The sequence below is a fragment of the Narcine bancroftii genome, chromosome 7 (genome assembly GCF_036971445.1).
Source record: "Narcine bancroftii isolate sNarBan1 chromosome 7, sNarBan1.hap1, whole genome shotgun sequence".
Classification (NCBI taxonomy): domain Eukaryota; kingdom Metazoa; phylum Chordata; class Chondrichthyes; order Torpediniformes; family Narcinidae; genus Narcine; species Narcine bancroftii.
The window spans coordinates 50,499,265-50,516,884 of NC_091475.1; the positions used below are offsets into that span (position 1 = coordinate 50,499,265).

At 40.7% G+C, this 17,620-nt stretch overlaps 1 protein-coding gene across 12 annotated transcripts in view; it reads right to left on the reverse strand.

The window, feature by feature from the left end:
• The window catches only part of LOC138738906 (rho guanine nucleotide exchange factor TIAM1-like), a 273,989-nt gene that overhangs the window by 110,454 nt on the left and 145,915 nt on the right, over positions 1-17,620 (reverse strand). For all 12 annotated transcript variants that reach the window (XM_069890079.1, XM_069890072.1, XM_069890074.1 and 9 more), the window contains 2 exons: positions 9,237-9,326; positions 724-939 (listed from right to left, as the gene is read on the reverse strand). In XM_069890079.1, coding sequence (XP_069746180.1) covers positions 724-939; positions 9,237-9,326 — 306 coding nt within the window. The remainder of the gene's footprint in view (positions 1-723; positions 940-9,236; positions 9,327-17,620) is intronic.

Here is a 17,620-nt window from a genome sequence, read left to right on the forward strand (position 1 = left end):
AAGAACAGCTTCTCCACCAGTTTTTGGGGAAAGATCATATTAAACTCCGTGCTGAAGTCAATGAACAGCAACATGGCGTACAAGACATCGTTCTCCAGGTGGGCCCGGACAGAATGAAGGGGAAAAGCTATAGCATCGTCTGTAGAATGAGGATCAAATACTTTTTAAAAGCATGCAAACAATTTTCTGAAGAAAGGGAAACTCTTTTTGCTATCTCCTTTTTATATCCTTCAAAGTGTGAGGCTGTCAACATTCGACACTAACACAATCACTCTGACAAATAGCAACACAGCAAGAATATCATGAAGGATTTTTTTTTAAATCAGGACAGAATGGAAACAAAACCAATTCTTGGAAGGCAAGTAAATAATAATATTAGGATATAATTATAATCTTGATGATGGGGTGCAAAAGAGACAGTTAAAATACAGTTTTCTAATCAACATACTAGGTTATAATAGTCCCCACTACTGTTAGTTCCTCCAAGAATCAGTGTGTTCAATGTTATGTATATTGATTTTTATTTCTTTCTTTCCAATTTTTTTTTTAAAAAGTAATATCAGACACATACATACATGATATAATGTTCAGTTAACAATAATTAAAATTACAGATAGTAAACAACAATAAACAAGAAACATATGATCCATGTTATTGATAAAAAAAGGAAAAGAATCTATAATGAATCTCATTTTTATTTCAAATAGAAGTTGACCATCCTACCTTGATGGTTGGAATCAAATCCACTATCACCCAATTCATCTGTTGTTCCCATCTTTCGCAGAGGTGAGAGGCATAAATGCCCATCTACTGGCTGACCATAGGTCCGTACAATGAGGGAAAGTGAAGGTGCAGACAAGATGTTCTTCAGGTCAGATACAACTAGATCCTTTGCTTTCATTTTATTAATCTCCAATATTTCATCACCTACTTTTAAACCTAAATGTAGAAATGAATAAAAAGTGTTAATACATTTTGAACTGCAAATTAATAATTGTCAATAGCAATTAATTTATATTACTTTTAATGTATTTTTTAAAAAAACTACCAGTATATTATTTAAAATTCATCTTTGGCTACTTCAAGAGCAAATAGTTCATTCAAAAGGTATTTGAGAGATAGGTCGGGTGACAGCACATTGGGGCAGATCATGCAACCGTTTCTTCTTATTTGGAAATGAGCCTGCTTTGTCTCAATTCTTTCCAATGCGCAACAAATATTGTTACTTTGCATGCTTGTTGCTATTGAATAGAATAAAGCTTGTGAACGGGCTCAAAGTTTGTTGGATTGAACTGACAAATTACAAAGTGTCAGCCATGATAGTTCAATGGTGTAATCTGCAAAACTGCAAAAGAAACTTGCAAGTTCAATTAATTGACTTTAAATTGGAGCTGGGTGAATTAACATCAGAATTACAACTTTAAAAAAAGTGGCTAGGAAAATTGTTTACATGAAACTGAAGCATCAGCAGACAATAATCTATCATTGAAGAGCATCTCTAGACAAAGATGTCTAGGCAAGACATCAAAGTAATTACTTATAAACCATACACAACCAAAATAAGCTGAAAAATTTGCAAATTATTCCAAATCCTGATCAACAATATCATAGGATATTATGGAAAGTTATGGAAGAAATTGTCAGAAAGATCTCCAGACCCTCAGCAAACGCTTCTGCCATCATGCATAGATTCTTTAAGATGTGCAGTCTAGCTTCAAGTAGCAATGGCAGTTCCCGGCATGGCAGGATTGTCATATGCAGATAGGTTACAAAGACTTGGACTATATGCAATGGAGTTTAGAAGGATGAGAGGAGACATGAATGAGATATTTAGGATTATCAAAGGGCTTGACAGGGTGAAATCAGAACACATGTTTCCAATGATGGGAGAGACTAGGACTAGAGGACATAGTTTAAGAATACAGGGAAGGCCATTCAACACAGAAATGAGGAGAAATTTTTTTACCCAGAGAGTTGTGGGTCTGTGGAATGCATTGCCACAGAGGGTAGAGGGGGCGGATTCATTGAATAGATTTAAGAGAGAGTTGGATAAGGCTCTTGTGGGCAGGGGATAAGGCTGGGTTGGTTATTGAAAGGGAAAGATCAGCCATGATCTGATAAATGGCGGTGCTGGCTTGAAGGGCCAATTGGCCTACTCCAGCACCTCCTGTTTATTGGCTATTCACAATACAGATCCCTGCTGAGTTGTGGACTGCTACATACAGAAATCATGCAAATTAGCAAGTAGCATGAAGCTGCTATGATGCCTGTTGTGAAAATAATGGGCAGAGGATGTGTGCCACGCATGTCCTTTTTTGCTGGGTCCAATATGGACCTATAGGCCCAAAATGTGTGACTCACCCAGCTCTTAAGAAAGGTATTCGGCTTAAAAAGTTTATTGTTAATTGTTTCCTTTGGCATAACCTGCTGAAAAATGTCCCCACATTCTCCCCTTTGTTTTCCTACAGCTGAACAACTCAACTGAATTCCTATAAAGTTCCCATGAACTCAATAGTGTTTATATACAGTATTTTGTTTTGGATATCTGTGAATCATCAATTTCCCAGGAAACCCCCTTCAAAATGCTCCCCATTTTTGAATAGTGTTCTGAAATTGTCCATTGAATATGAATTAGTCATTAGTAATTCAAATGCTGAAAACTAGCTCTGCTCACAATGTTGTTCTCCAACCTCAACAGAATGAATAGATTAAATGTTTGTAGTTCTCTCCATTAAACAATTTTGAGTCTTTAATTCCCTTGCATTCAAAGCTGAGGAAAAATTTCAATGCCTATTAAATAGGCTATCACAAAGGGATACAGCTTTCAGATACAGTACTAGACTGTGAGAACGAATAGGCTCCATTCACCATGTGACCTCAAAGCAATTTTTGCAAAAGCAGTGAGGCATGCTTTATTCTCTCTGCTTGACTCCAAGTTATTCTGCTCAATATGATCCCAGTTCTTCAGAAAAATCTGCTTGGGAAAGTTTAGAATTGAACCACTCAAAGTTATGAATGAAATCATTTTAGCTGCAGGTTGGAGCTAATACTGTAGTAACTTGCAGTTAGATTGGTGCTTTCCATTTTAATTTGAGCTTTAAAACTGCACCCAAAAGGACAATGGTAAGTAATAAAACATTCAAAATTGACAAAAAGCTCATTAGCCTGCAGAAGATGAGGACTATTTGGTAAATGACCGTAACATACCTCTTATTGAAACTACCAAAGGTTCAACCACAGGAGCAGCATCATCAACCAATGATCACATTATCTTTAGTGCTCAATCCTCAAGTCAGGCTTGATCTCCAACAGGTGGGTTCATTGTTCAACCCTTTAGATACAGAATTTCTTAATTTTGTTTTAGGTCAGTTCTCTGCTACTATCCAAAGTAGACACAATTTCCCTTTCAATGCTCAGAAAGGAGGGTTTTTCTACTCAACCAACATGGTGGAACTGAAGAATAAGAATGGGATCACCATTTTGATCGGATTGTATTATAGACCACCTAATATTCAGTGGGAATTGAAGCAGCAAATTTGTAGAGAGATAGGAGCCAGAAACATAAGGTTATGATAGTAGGTGATTTTTGACTCTTCCCCCCACCCCCCCCCCCCACCCCTATTGACTGGGACTCCCAAACTGTGAAAAGGCTGAATAGGTTGGAGTTTGTCAAATGTGTTCAAGAAAGTTTCCTTAATCAATGCATAGAGGTCCCAAATAGAGAGAGTACAATACTGGAACTCCTATTGGGGAATGAGGCAGGGCTGGTGACAGAAGTGAGTCAAGGGGAACAGTTTGGATCTAGTATTCATAATGTCATTACTTTCAAGATAATTATGGAGAAGGATCAGTCTACTCAAAAGCGCCAATTTTGATGGTATCAGAAAGGATCTGGTAAGTGTGGGTTGGGACAGGTTGTTTTCTGGCAAAGGTGTGCTAGGTACAGCATTTGTATGTTCTGTCAGGATTGAAGGCAAAGAAAACAGGTATCAGGAACTTTGATTTTTGAGAAATATTGATACCCTTGTTAAATTGAAGGAAGAATGTACAACAGGTATTGGCAGCAAGGACCAAGTGAGGTACTTGAAGAACATAAGAAATAGAAGAAAGGTGGAAAATCAAGACTAAAATAAACACAAGATGGCTCTGGCAGACAAGATGAAGGAAACCTAAGGGCTTTTACAGATATATTAAAAGCAAATGGATTACGAAGGACAAAAATTGGTCCTCTTGAAGATTAGAGTGGCCATCTATAAATGAAACCAAAAGAGAAGGGGGAGATCCTTAATGGATTTTTTTGCATTTACTCAGGAGACAGATAGGAGACTATAGAAGTGAGGCAAAAAAACAGTGAGGGCATGGACCTGAAACAGATTTCAGAGAAGGGGCTGCTTGCTGTCTTGAGGCTAATAAAGATGGATAACTCTCCACGGCCTGACAAGATATTCACTTGGACTTTGAGGGAAGCAAGTACAGTAATTGCAGGGGCTTGAGCAGAGGTGTTAAAACATCCTTTGCCATGGGTGAGATGCCCGAGGATTTGAGGAATCCTAATGTTATTGTATTGTTTATGAAAGGTTCTAAGAATAAATCAGTAAATTATAGCCCAGTGAGCCTGATGTCAATAGTGGGAAACCTACTGGAAAGTTTTGCAAGAGAATGGATATTTATGCATTTGGATAGGCAGAAATTGATTTGGAATTATGGCTTATGTCTAACCAATCTTGTAGTTTTGTTTTTAGTAAGCTACCAGGAAAATTGATGAAGGAAAGGCAGAGGATGTTGCCTCTGTGGACTTTAATAAGACTGACAAGGTCCAGCATGGATCTTCGTCAAGATGGTTCAGTTGCTCAGTATACAGGATAAGATTGTAAATTGGATTAGATATTGGCTTTGGATAGAAGCCAGAGAGTGGTTGTAGATGATTGCCTCTCTGACTGGAGACTTTTTTTAGGACTCTTACTTGTGGATTTACTTGATTTTCTTTTTGTTCTCTCTGTATTGCAGTTTGTTTACATTCGTTATCTATTTACTGTTCTTTGTTTACAAGTTTTAAGCTGTGTAAATATTTTTTGCACTACCAGTTAGTGGTAATTCTGCTATGCCGCCAGGAAAAAGGAATCTCAGGGTTGTATGTGATGACATGTATGAACTCTAACAAAAGATCCAACTTAATGAGTGGTATTTTTAAAATCAAATAATAGCCTTTAAATAGGAACAAAAATATTAATGGGGGCAGAAAAGAGACCACTATTAGAAAATAAAATGGCATATGAATGAATATATTTCATTTAAATTTTCATACCAACACTTTGTAAATATGGGCACCATATTTTCAAAAATATATAATATTCATCTCTTAAATTATAAGTAATTTTCTCAAGTGGTATGCAACTTTGAACATCCGCATGCCATCTCTTCATTCCCAAATCTATATCAGATTTTCCAAGTTATAGCAATACATTTACTACTATTGCTAAAGCGATTTGAACAAACTTCACTTGGTACCTATTCAATTTTAATTTAGGTTTAATCCCTTTATTATCACCTAGTTAAAATAACATTGGATCCTGTGGGAATTTAACCCGTTATTCATTCTAATAGTTACGTATTTCCAACCAAAAAAGTTTAATATTAGGACACTGCCAAGTAGATTGCAGAAATGTACCAACTTCCTGTTCACATCTAAAACTTAAATCTGAAAGGGTATGATTCCATTTTTAAAAAACTTTTGTGGTGTCAAATATAACTGATGAACAAAATTATATTGTACAAACCTATTCCTCACATTTAATGTACTTTTCATACTTTCTCTACATAACTTCATCCAATTGCTCATATATTTGCTTATTCAAATCTACTTCCCATCTTTGCTTTGATTTATGTACCCCTATTTTCCAAGCTTTCTTTTGTAACAACCTATACATTACTGAAATAAATTTCTTTGTATCTCCATTACATAACAATGACTCTACTGGCAAGATTTTCATGTAAAAAAATCATAATCTGATAATAGCAAAGTCTAGAGTTCTCAGATACTTTAAACTTCTCCTTCATTCTACTAAAAGTAATAAATTTCTTCACTTCAAAACAATCCTCAATCTTCTTAATACCACAACATTGCCAAATCTTTAAAAATTGATTTCCCATTGAAAATGGAATAAATCTATTTTGAAATAAAGGTGTTCTTCTTGACATTAAACCTCCTCTTTCAATTTCTTTCTCCACCTTATTCCAAAGCACTATTAAATGTTTCAATATAGAAGTTTCTCTATTCGCAATTAACAATCTTCAACTTCATTTATAAATAAAGTCTTGTAGATTTGTTGCCCCTATTTTACCAAGTTCTATATTTACCCAAGCTTTGTCAAAGTCATACATTACATTAATAAATCTTAACTGGGCTGCTTTATAATAATTCAGAAAATTGGGGAGCTCCAAGCCCTCTAAGTTGTATCCCTGCATTAATTTTTCCAAAGAAACCCTTGCCATTTTCCCTTTCCATAAAAATTACCTAACACAAGCAGTTAATTCCTTTAAAAATTTTTGAGGAGTTGAAATTGGAATCGATTGAAAAGGATATCGTATTCTAGGTAATACACTAATCTTAACACAATTTACCCAACCTATTAAAGTTAAAGGTAATGTATTCCATCTTTCCGAATCATCTTTTACTTTCTTTAAATAAATTCTACATGAATACCTAAATATTTCACCCCAGCATCTGGCCATCTAAATTGAATTACTTTCTTACATTGTGAATAATCTCCATTTACTAAAGCCATAATTTCACTTTTGTCCCAATTAATTTTATAAATAGATACATTTCTGTATTCTTTTCATCTAACTTTAAGCTAATGCAAAGATTTTAAAGGATCTGTTAAGTAAATCAAAACATCATCTGCAAATAAATTTATTTTATATTCTTCTTGTTTCACCTTCATACCAATATGCTTTGAATCTTTTCTTATTAGTTCAGTTAAAGGTTCAATTGCTAAAATAAATAAAGCTGGCAACAATGGACAACCTTGTCTACTTGATCTAAAAGTGCTGAAACTTGACAATTAGTCACAGCCTTTGCACTAGGATTTTTATATAACATTTTAACCCAATCTATAAATATTGATCCTAACCCACATTTCTCCAAAACTTTAAAGAGCAAATTCCATTCTAATCTATCACGTGGTTTTTCTGCATTTAAAGCCACTGCAACACTCAAATCTCCCCTGTTTTGAACTAAATATATTAAACTAATCAATCTTGCAACATTGTCTGCAGATTTCCAGTCTTCAACAAATCCCGTTTGATCCATCTGTATAAACTTCGGAAAATAATTTGCCAATTTATTTGCTATCTTATAATCAACATTTAATAATAAAATTGGTCCATATGATGCTGGTCTCAATGGATCTCTATCCTTCTTTGGTATCACTGTAATCATTTCAGTTGAAAAGGAATCCGGCAGAGAATGCATCTTCAGCGCTTGATTTAACACCTCCATAAATGGAGGTAGCAAAAGATCTTTAAATTTCTTATAAAACTCTACAGTCTCTGACTTGAGGTTTGTGACTAGTGGTGCACCTTAGGAATCGATGCTGGATTCATTGCTGTCTGTCATCGCTATCAATGCTTTGGATGATAATATAGGAAATTAGATCCACAAATTTGCAGATGACATTGATTGGGAGTATAGTAGGCAACAAGGAAAGCTTCAAAACTTGCAGAAGGATCTGGGCTAGCTGGAAAAACAGGCTGCAAAATGACTGATGGAATTTAACGTGGACAAGTGTGCACTTTGGGCAAACGAACCAGGGTAGGATTTGCTCAGTAAACAGTGGGGAACTGCAGAGTGTAGCAAACAGAGAGATCTTGAAATTGAGATAAGCATTCCTTGAAAGTAGCATCACAGGTAGATAAGGTCATAAAGAGAGCTCGTGGCACATTGGCTTTCATAAATCAAAGTACTGAAGACAGGAGTTGGGATGTTATGTTGAAGTTGTATAAAACATCGAGAAGGCCAAGAAGGATTGAGAGTACAGAGAAAATTACAAAGACATTGCCAGACCTTGAGAAGTTAAGCTCAAGGGAAAGGTTGAATAAGTTAGGGTTTTCCCCCCCCTGACATTTTGGAGAATGAGGGGAGATTTGATTGGAATACAAAATTATGAGGGGTATAGATAAGGTAAATGAAAGCAGGCTTTTTCCCCTGAGGTTGAGTGAGACAAGAATGGGAGGACATGGACTTGGGGTCAGAGATGAAATGTTTAAGGAAAACATTCGGCAGAACTTCTACACTCAGAGAGTCGTGAGAATGTGGTGGAATAAGCTGCCAGCAGAAGTGGTGGATGAGGGTTTGATAACATTTAAGTGAACTTTGGATAGGTAGCTGGATGTATAATGTATGGAGAGCTTTGGTCTGAGTGCAGGTTAAAGGTGGAAAAATGGTTTGGCACAAACTAGATGGGCCAAAAAGCCTGTTTCTGAGCTGTAGTGTTCTATGGTTCTATAACTTGTGTACATATTTCGGTGCCACCATTCACCAATCTCCCAAATAAACAATCACAACACATGATTTCCATTGTGAATCTGGAAAGTTTCTTACCAACCCCTCCTTCTGCCTCATCTGGTTCAAATCACACTTCTATCCTTTAAACTCAGCATCAAACATGTAATTAATTTTCAGATTATAATGAACCAAAACTCAAAAAATTACCGAGTTTCTTGAGATTTACAATAATTGGATCATCTATTATAACTGATTTTGGCAAAGTACCTCAGCATTTATAAAAGTGGAAAATACTGAAGTGCTATATAATCTCTTTTTATTATTTCCAATATAAATTTTGTCTGCAAGACTTCATTAAAGGACTTTTTTTAATATTTCCTCCTCTATGTAATGGCTTAGTCATATATTCAAACCCAAGTCTGAAGTCAGGATAGGAGGTGATCACAATCATTATTGAAAACTAAAATCTATCTTCTTAAACAGGGATTAAAATAGAGCACAAGAATGAAACATACATAACAAAATATTTGCAGCGTAGTAAAAATTGTCACAATTATCAAACATGTGAATTTATTAGTAAGCTGCATTTTCCATAATACATTTTCAAAAAAAGTTTAAAAAAAGTAATATTCAGCTCATGTTCCATAATGTTAAGAAAATACAAAATGATATTTGCAAAAGGCAGAGAAAAAGGAAATGAAAAACACTTTGGTTAAGAAAAGAAAACTACCTTTAGATGAGGCTAGACCTCCTTCCTTTACATCTGTAATAATAATTTTGTGGTGTGATTCTTCCTCTTCAACTAAAGATACACAAAATCCTGCAGGTAGAAAGAACCATTGATCATTTAAATAAAATTATCATAGATAAATGAATACATTTTATGATTGTACTTGGCATTAGGCATTTAGTGAATAAAAATAAAATACACAGGCAAAATTTTGATCATAGTTATTATGATTATAGTTAGTTGACCAGAAACTGAAATCCAAGTGTGCAAACGATGGAGTATACTTACAACATTTTGACCCACAATTTACTATTGTGCAGAATGGACAAATCAAACAATAGAAAATAATTACCGGTACTTTTGCATATTACAGCAATTCAGATCATGAGAACTGCACACCAAGGTGATCAAATACTGATTACATCAACTGAAATGTCTCATCACCAGAATGAAAGGAATATTCTCGCAATCTTAAAATGATGTCCATCTCTACTGTTTCGTTGCAGCTGAAATAAATCTAATTTACTCCATAAATTCGTTTCTGAAGGTATATTGCACATATCCAAAGTTGGATATTTATTCCTGAGGTTTTTTTTCTCATGAGCAGTTAAGATTATGACCATAACAGAAGAAATGGGAATAAGACTAATTTACATTGTCCTTTAGGACTTGTCCATTTTCTGCTATTGAATAAGATCATGGCTGATCTCAGCTTCATTTTCCTGCCTGTTTCACACAATCCCAAACTCAATAATTCTACCTATTTTTTAGTTACGAGACAGCGTGCTAGAAGGCCCCATTCCAGCCAATAAAACCCATGCACCCCTTTAACCTACCAACCTTGTATGTTTTGGAGGGTGGGAGAAAACCAGAGAAACTGGAGAAAACCTACACAGAACATACATAGAAACATAGAAGATAGGAGCAGGAGTAGGTCATTCGACCCTTCGAGCCTGCTCCGCCATTCAACGAGATCATGGCTGATCTTAAAGTTCAGTACCCCGTCCCCGCCTTCTCTCCGTAACCTTTAATAACCTTATACTGAAGAAATAGATCTAATTCCCTCTTAAATAGATTTAATGAACCTGCCTCTACTGCCCTCTGTGGCAATGAATTCCACAGATTCACCACCCTCTGGGTCGAGAAATTCCTCCTCATCTCGGTCCTAAATGGTTTGCCTATTATCCTCAAACCATGGCCACGGGTTCTGGATTTTCCCATCATTGGAAACATCCCTTCCGCATCCATTCTGTCCAGTCCTACCAGAATTTTATATGTCTCTATGAGATCCCCTCTCAATCTTCTAAACTCCAGAGAGTACAATCCCAATTTGCGCAATCTTTCCTCATAAGTCATTCCTGCCATTCCAGGTATCAGCCTGGTGAATTGCCTCTGCACTCCCTCCATTGCAAGAACATCCTTCCTTAGATAAGGTGACCAAAACTGCACACAATACTCCAGGTGTGGTCTCACCAAGGCCCTGTACAGCTGCAGTAAGCTATCCTTGTTCCTATACTCAAACCCTATGAAGGCCAACAGACCATTTGCCTTTTTAACCACCTGCTATACCTGCATGCTCGCCTTCAGAGACTGGTGTACAAGTACCCCTAGGTCTCTCTGCACTTCCCCATCTCTTAATCTATTGCCATTCAAATAGTAATCTGCCCTACGGTTTGTATTACCAAAGTGGATAACCTCACATTTATCCACATTGTAGTGCATTTGACTCAGAAACCTGGCCAGGAATCCTGGGCAAGCATGGCGTCGGCAAGTGCAACGACAATGGGCGCCTCCTGTTGGAGCTCTGCGCAGAACAGCGACTTGTCATTACAAACACCCTTTTTCAGCAGAGGGACAGCCTTAAGACCACCTGGATGCATCCCCGATCCAAACACTGGCACCTCCTGGACTACATCCTGGTGCGAGAAAGTGACAAACAAGATGTGCTCCACACCAGGGTAATGCCTAGCGCGGAATGCCACACTGACCACCGGCTGGTTCGCTGCAAGCTCAACCTTCACTTCAAGCCAAAGCCCAGGAACAATAAAGCCCCCAGAAAGAGGTTCAATGTTGGAAACCTGCAGTCAGACGAAGCGAGAGGAAACTTCCAGGCAAACCTCAAAGCAAAGCTCGACGTTGCAACCCGCCTCACGGACCCGTCCCCTGAAACCCTCTGGGATCAGTTGAAGACTACCATACTGCAATCCACTGAAGAGGTACTGGGCTTCTCCTCCAGGAAAAATAAGGACTGGTTTGACGAAAACAGCCAGGAAATCCAGGAGCTGCTGGCAAAGAAGCGAGCTGCCCACCAGGCTCACCTTACAAAGCCGTCCTGTCCAGAGAAGAAACAAGCCTTCCGTCGCGCATGCAGCCATCTTCAGTGCGAACTCCGGGAGATCCAAAATGAGTGGTGGACTAGCCTCGCCAAACGAACCCAGCTCAGCGCGGACATTGGCGACTTCAGGGGTTTCTACGAGGCTCTAAAGGCTGTGTTCGGCCCCTCACCCCAAGTCCAAAGCCCGCTGCGCAGCTCAGACGGCAAAGTCCTCCTCAGCGACAAGATCTCCATCCTCAACCGATGGTCAGAACACTTCCAATCTCTTTTCAGTGCCAACCGCTCAGTCCAAGATTCCGCCCTGCTCCAGCTCCCTCAACAGCCCCTAAGGCTAGAGCTGGATGAGGTTCCCACCCTGGATGAGACATATAAGGCAATCGAACAACTGAAAAGTGGCAAAGCAGCAGGTATGGATGGAATCCCCCCAGAAGTCTGGAAGGCTGGTGGCAAAACTCTGCATGCCAAACTGCATGAGTTTTTCAAGCTTTGTTGGGACCAAGGTAAACTGCCTCAGGATCTTCGTGATGCCACTATCATCACCCTGTACAAAAACAAAGGCGAGAAATCAGACTGCTCAAACTACAGGGGAATCACATTGCTCTCCATTGCAGGCAAAATCTTCGCTAGGATTCTACTAAATAGAATAATACCTAGTGTCGCCAAGAATATTCTCCCAGAATCACAGTGCGGCTTTCGCGCAAACAGAGGAACCACTGACATGGTCTTTGCCCTCAGACAGCTCCAAGAAAAGTGCAGAGAACAAAACAAAGGACTCTACATCACCTTCGACACCGCGAGCAGGAAAGGGCTTTGGCAAATACTAGAGCGCATCGGATGTCCCCCAAAGTTCCTCAACATGATTATCCAACTGCACGAAAACCAACAAGGTCGGGTCAGATACAGCAATGAGCTCTCTGAACCCTTCTCCATTAACAATGGCGTGAAGCAAGGCTGTGTTCTCGCACCAACCCTCTTTTCAATCTTCTTCAGCATGATGCTGAACCAAGCCATGAAAGACCTCAACAATGAAGATGCTGTTTACATCCGGTACCGCACGGATGGCAGTCTCTTCAATCTGAGGCGCCTGCAAGCTCACACCAAGACACAAGAGAAACTTGTCCGTGAACTACTCTTTGCAGATGATGCCGCTTTAGTTGCCCATTCAGAGCCAGCTCTTCAGCGCTTGACGTCCTGCTTTGCGGAAACTGCCAAAATGTTTGGCCTGGAAGTCAGCCTGAAGAAAACTGAGGTCCTCCATCAGCCAGCTCCCCACCATGACTACCAGCCCCCCCACATCTCCATCGGGCACACAAAACTCAAAACGGTCAACCAGTTTACCTATCTCGGCTGCACCATTTCATCAGATGCAAGGATCGACAATGAGATAGACAACAGACTCGCCAAGGCAAATAGCGCCTTTGGAAGACTACACAAAAGAGTCTGGAAAAACAACCAACTGAAAAACCTCACAAAGATAAGCGTATACAGAGCCGTTGTCATACCCACACTCCTGTTCGGCTCCGAATCATGGGTCCTCTACCGGCACCACCTACGGCTCCTAGAACGCTTCCACCAGCGTTGTCTCCGCTCCATCCTCAACATCCATTGGAGCGCTTACACCCCTAACGTCGAAGTACTCGAGATGGCAGAGGTCGACAGCATCGAGTCCACGCTGCTGAAGATCCAGCTGCGCTGGATGGGTCACGTCTCCAGAATGGAGGACCATCGCCTTCCCAAGATCCTGTTATATGGCGAGCTCTCCACTGGCCACCGTGACAGAGGTGCACCAAAGAAAAGGTACAAGGACTGCCTAAAGAAATCTCTTGGTGCCTGCCACATTGACCACCGCCATTGGGCTGATAACGCCTCAAACCGTGCATCTTGGCGCCTCACAGTTTGGTGGGCAGCAACCTCCTTTGAAGAAGACCGCAGAGCCCACCTCACTGACAAAAGGCAAAGGAGGAAAAACCCAACACCCAACCCCAACCAACCAATTTTCCCTTGCAACCGCTGCAATCGTGTCTGCCTGTCCCGCATCGGACTTGTCAGCCACAAACGAGCCTGCAGCTGACGTGGACTTTTTACCCCCTCCATAAATCTTCGTCTGCGAAGCCAAGCCAAAGAAGAAGAAGTGCATTTGCCATGTATCTGCCCAGTCCCTCAATTTATCCAAGTCACACTGGAGCTTCCTAACCCCCTCTTCAGTGCACACAACCCCTCCTACATCTAATCCCCTCATCCAGATCATTAATGTAAATTGTGAACAGCTGGAATCCCAGTACAGATCCCTGTGGCACCCCACTGGTCACCGCCTGCCACTCAGAAAATGAGCCATTTATCCCAACTCTCTGTCTTCTACCTGCCAGCCAGTTCTCAATCCACATCAATACTTTGCCCCCAATCCCATGAGCCTTGATTTTGGAAGCCAGTCATTTATGCGGGACCTTATCGAAGGCCTTTTGGAAGTCCAGGTACACCACATCCAGTGGCTCCCCCCCATCTATTTTACCTGTCACCATCTCAAAGAATTCCAATAGATTTGTCAAGCACGATTTACCTTTTGTAAATCCATGTTGACTCTGTCCGATCCCTTCTCTGCTAGTCATATGCTCCGCTATGACATCCTTAATAATGGATTTCATCATTTTGCCCACTACTGATGTAAGGCTCACCGGCCTATAATTCCCCGCTTTTTCTCTACCCCCCTTTTTAAATAGTGGGGTAACATTAGCTACCCTCCAATCCATGGGTACTGATCCTGAGTCTATCGAGTTCTGGAAAATAATTCTTAAAACATCTGCTATCTGAATGGCCACTTCCTTAAGTACCCTAGGATGTAGATTATCAGGCCCTTGGGATTTATCTGCCTTCAATCCCATCAATTTCCCCAAGACCATGTCCTTAGAGATACTGATTTCTTTCAGTTCCTCCCTTGCATTAGTCTCTATGTTTCCCAACATCCTTGGGAGGTTATTTGTATCCTCTCTTGTGAAAACAAAACTAAAGTAAGAATTTAATTGGTCTGCCATTTCCTTATTCCCCGTTATATATTCCCCTGATTCCGACTGCAAAGGACCTACTCTGGATTTCACCAATCTTTTCCTCTTGACATATTTATAAAAGCTTTTGCAGTCGGTTTTTATATTTGCCGCAAGCTTACTTTCGTAATTTATTTTTGCTCTCTTGATTAATCCCTTTGTCCTCCTTTGGTGCATCTTGAACTGCTCCCAGTCTTCGGTTGTGGTACTTTTTTTGGCCAATTGATATGCTCTCTCTTTGGACCTAATGCTGTCTCTAATTTCCCTTGTTGTCCATGGTTGAGTCACTTTTTCTCGTTTATTTTTATGCCATACCAGTATAAACGATTTTTGCAATTTCTCCATTAGATCTGTGAATGCTTTCCATTGTCTATCCACAGTCAACTCCCCCATAAACACCACCCAATCAATCTTACTCAACTCCCGTTTCATACCATCATAATTCCCTTTATTTAAATTCAGGACCTTAGTCTCGGTTTTAATTTCATCACTCTCCATGTCGAGTGAGAATTCGATCATATTGTGATCGCTCCTACCCAAAGGGCCTCGTACAACAAGATTGTTGATTAGCCCCTTATCATTGCATAATACCCAATCCAAAATGGCCTGCTCTCGAGTTGGTTCCTCGACATATTGGTCTTGATAACCGTCCCGTAAACATTCCAAGGAATTCCTCCTCATCAGTATTTTTACTAATTTGGCTAGTCCAATCTATATGCCAATTAAAGTCTCCCATGATGACAGCTGTTCCCTTATTGCACGCTTTTCTAATTTCTCTTTTAATGCCTTCCCTCACCTCTACACTACTATTTGGAGGCCTATATACCATCCCCACTAACGTTTTCCGCCCCTTGCTATTCCTCAGTTCAACCCATATAGATTCCGCATCTTCCGAGTTGATATCCTTTCTGTCAATCGTGTCGGTCCCTTCTCTCACCATCAATACTACCCCACCCCCTTTTCTTGCTTGCCGATCCCTCCTAAATATCGTATACCCCGGGATGTTAAGTTCCCAGGCTTGCCCACCCTGCAGCCATGTTTCTGTAACCCCAATCAAATCATATTTGTTTATCTCAATTTCCACAGCTAATTCATCTACCTTGTTCCGAATGCTTCTTGCATTAAGATATAAAGCCTTCAGATTTGCTTTTTTCACCCTCCTTGCTCTTTCTGATTTTTTACTTTCACTGCCTAACCTAACTTTTCCTGTTTTATCTTTTCTGTCCTTTGCCCTATCATACAGGTTCCCACCCCCTAAACCGTACCCGTCAGCTGTACCAAACCTAGCTGCCAATATATTGACCCCTTTTGGGTTTAGGTGTAACCCATCCTTCTTGGAGAGGTCATGTCTTCCCCAAAAGAGATCCCAATGATCCAAGAAGCCAAAACCCTGTCTTTTACACCAGCCCCTCAGCCACACATTCATTTTTCTTAACCTTCCATTTTTGTCCTCAGTTGCACTTGGCACAGGTAGCAAACCAGAGATCACCACTCTGGCTGTCCTATTTCTTAGTTTCTATCCTAGCTCTCTGTAATCCTTTTTCAGTACTTCCTTCTTTTTATCTATGTCATTGGTACTCACATGTACCAAGACATCAGGCTGTTTGCCTTCCCCTTTTAGAATACCCTGGACCCGATTTGAGATATCCCGCACCCTTGCACCAGGGAGGCAGCACACCATGTGGGCATACCTATCTGGCTCACAGAATCTCCTGTCTGTATTTCTGACAATGGAGTCCCCAATGACCACTGCATTCCTCTTTACCTTTTGGTCCACCATGCCAGGCTCAGTGCCAGTGACCTGGTCACTGCTGCCAGCTTCTGTCAGGTCATCTCCCTCAACTGCATCCAACAAAATATACCTTTTACTGAGAGGGATATTCACAGGTGTGCTCTCCATTTTCTTGGTATTTTTCTTCCCTCCCCTGACAGTTACCCACTTACTGACACATCTGGTCTTGGGGTAACTATGTCCCTGAAAGTTGAATCTATCAACTCTTCACTCTCCCTTACCAGCCGTAAGTCCTCAAGTTGCAGCTCCAGTTCCCCAACTCGGTCCTTAAGGAACTGCATATCGGTGCACCTGACGCAGATGTGGCTATTTGGGAGGGTGGGACTCACCCATGGTTCCCACATCTGACATCCAGTTCAAAGCACTAATGCCATAGGTATGACTGAGCTAAAATAATCCCACTTACCTTTCTCCTCGCCTGCTTTTGCCTTATCCTGTTGAGCAAAGGCTTCTTCAGTGCCCCACTCACTCAGTGCGCCGCTCTGGCAGTGCCAGATTCAAATCCAGATTTGTTCATCATGCACTGACTGCTACATTAACTATGCTGCTCAGTAATGGTGACCACAAAACAACTGGATTGTCATTTAAAATTGATTATCAAAGGCCCTCAAAGGAAGAAAATCTGTCTTCTTCTTTGGCTTGGCTTCGCGGACGAAGATTTATGGAGGGGGTAAATATCCACGTCAGCTGCAGGCTCGTTTGTGGTTGACAAGCCCGATGCGGGACAGGCAGACACGGTTGCAGCGGTTGCAGGGGAAAATTGGTTGGTTGGGGTTGGGTGTTGGGTTTTCCTCCTTTGCCTTTTGTCAGTGAGGTGGGCTCTGCGGTCTTCTTCAAAGGAGGTTGCTGCCCGCCAAACTGTGAGGCGCCAAGATGCACGGTTTGAGGCGTTATCAGCCCACTGGCGGTGGTCAATGTGGCAGGCACCAAGAGATTTCTTTAGGCAGTCCTTGTACCTTTTCTTTGGTGCACCTCTGTCACGGTGGCCAGTGGAGAGCTCGCCATATAACAGGACCTTGGGAAGGCGATGGTCCTCCATTCTGGAGACGTGACCCATCCAGCGCAGCTGGATCTTCAGCAGCGTGGACTCGATGCTGTCGACCTCTGCCATCTCGAGTACTTCGACGTTAGGGGTGTAAGCGCTCCAATGGATGTTGAGGATGGAGCGGAGACAACGCTGGTGGAAGCGTTCTAGGAGCCGTAGGTGGTGCCGGTAGAG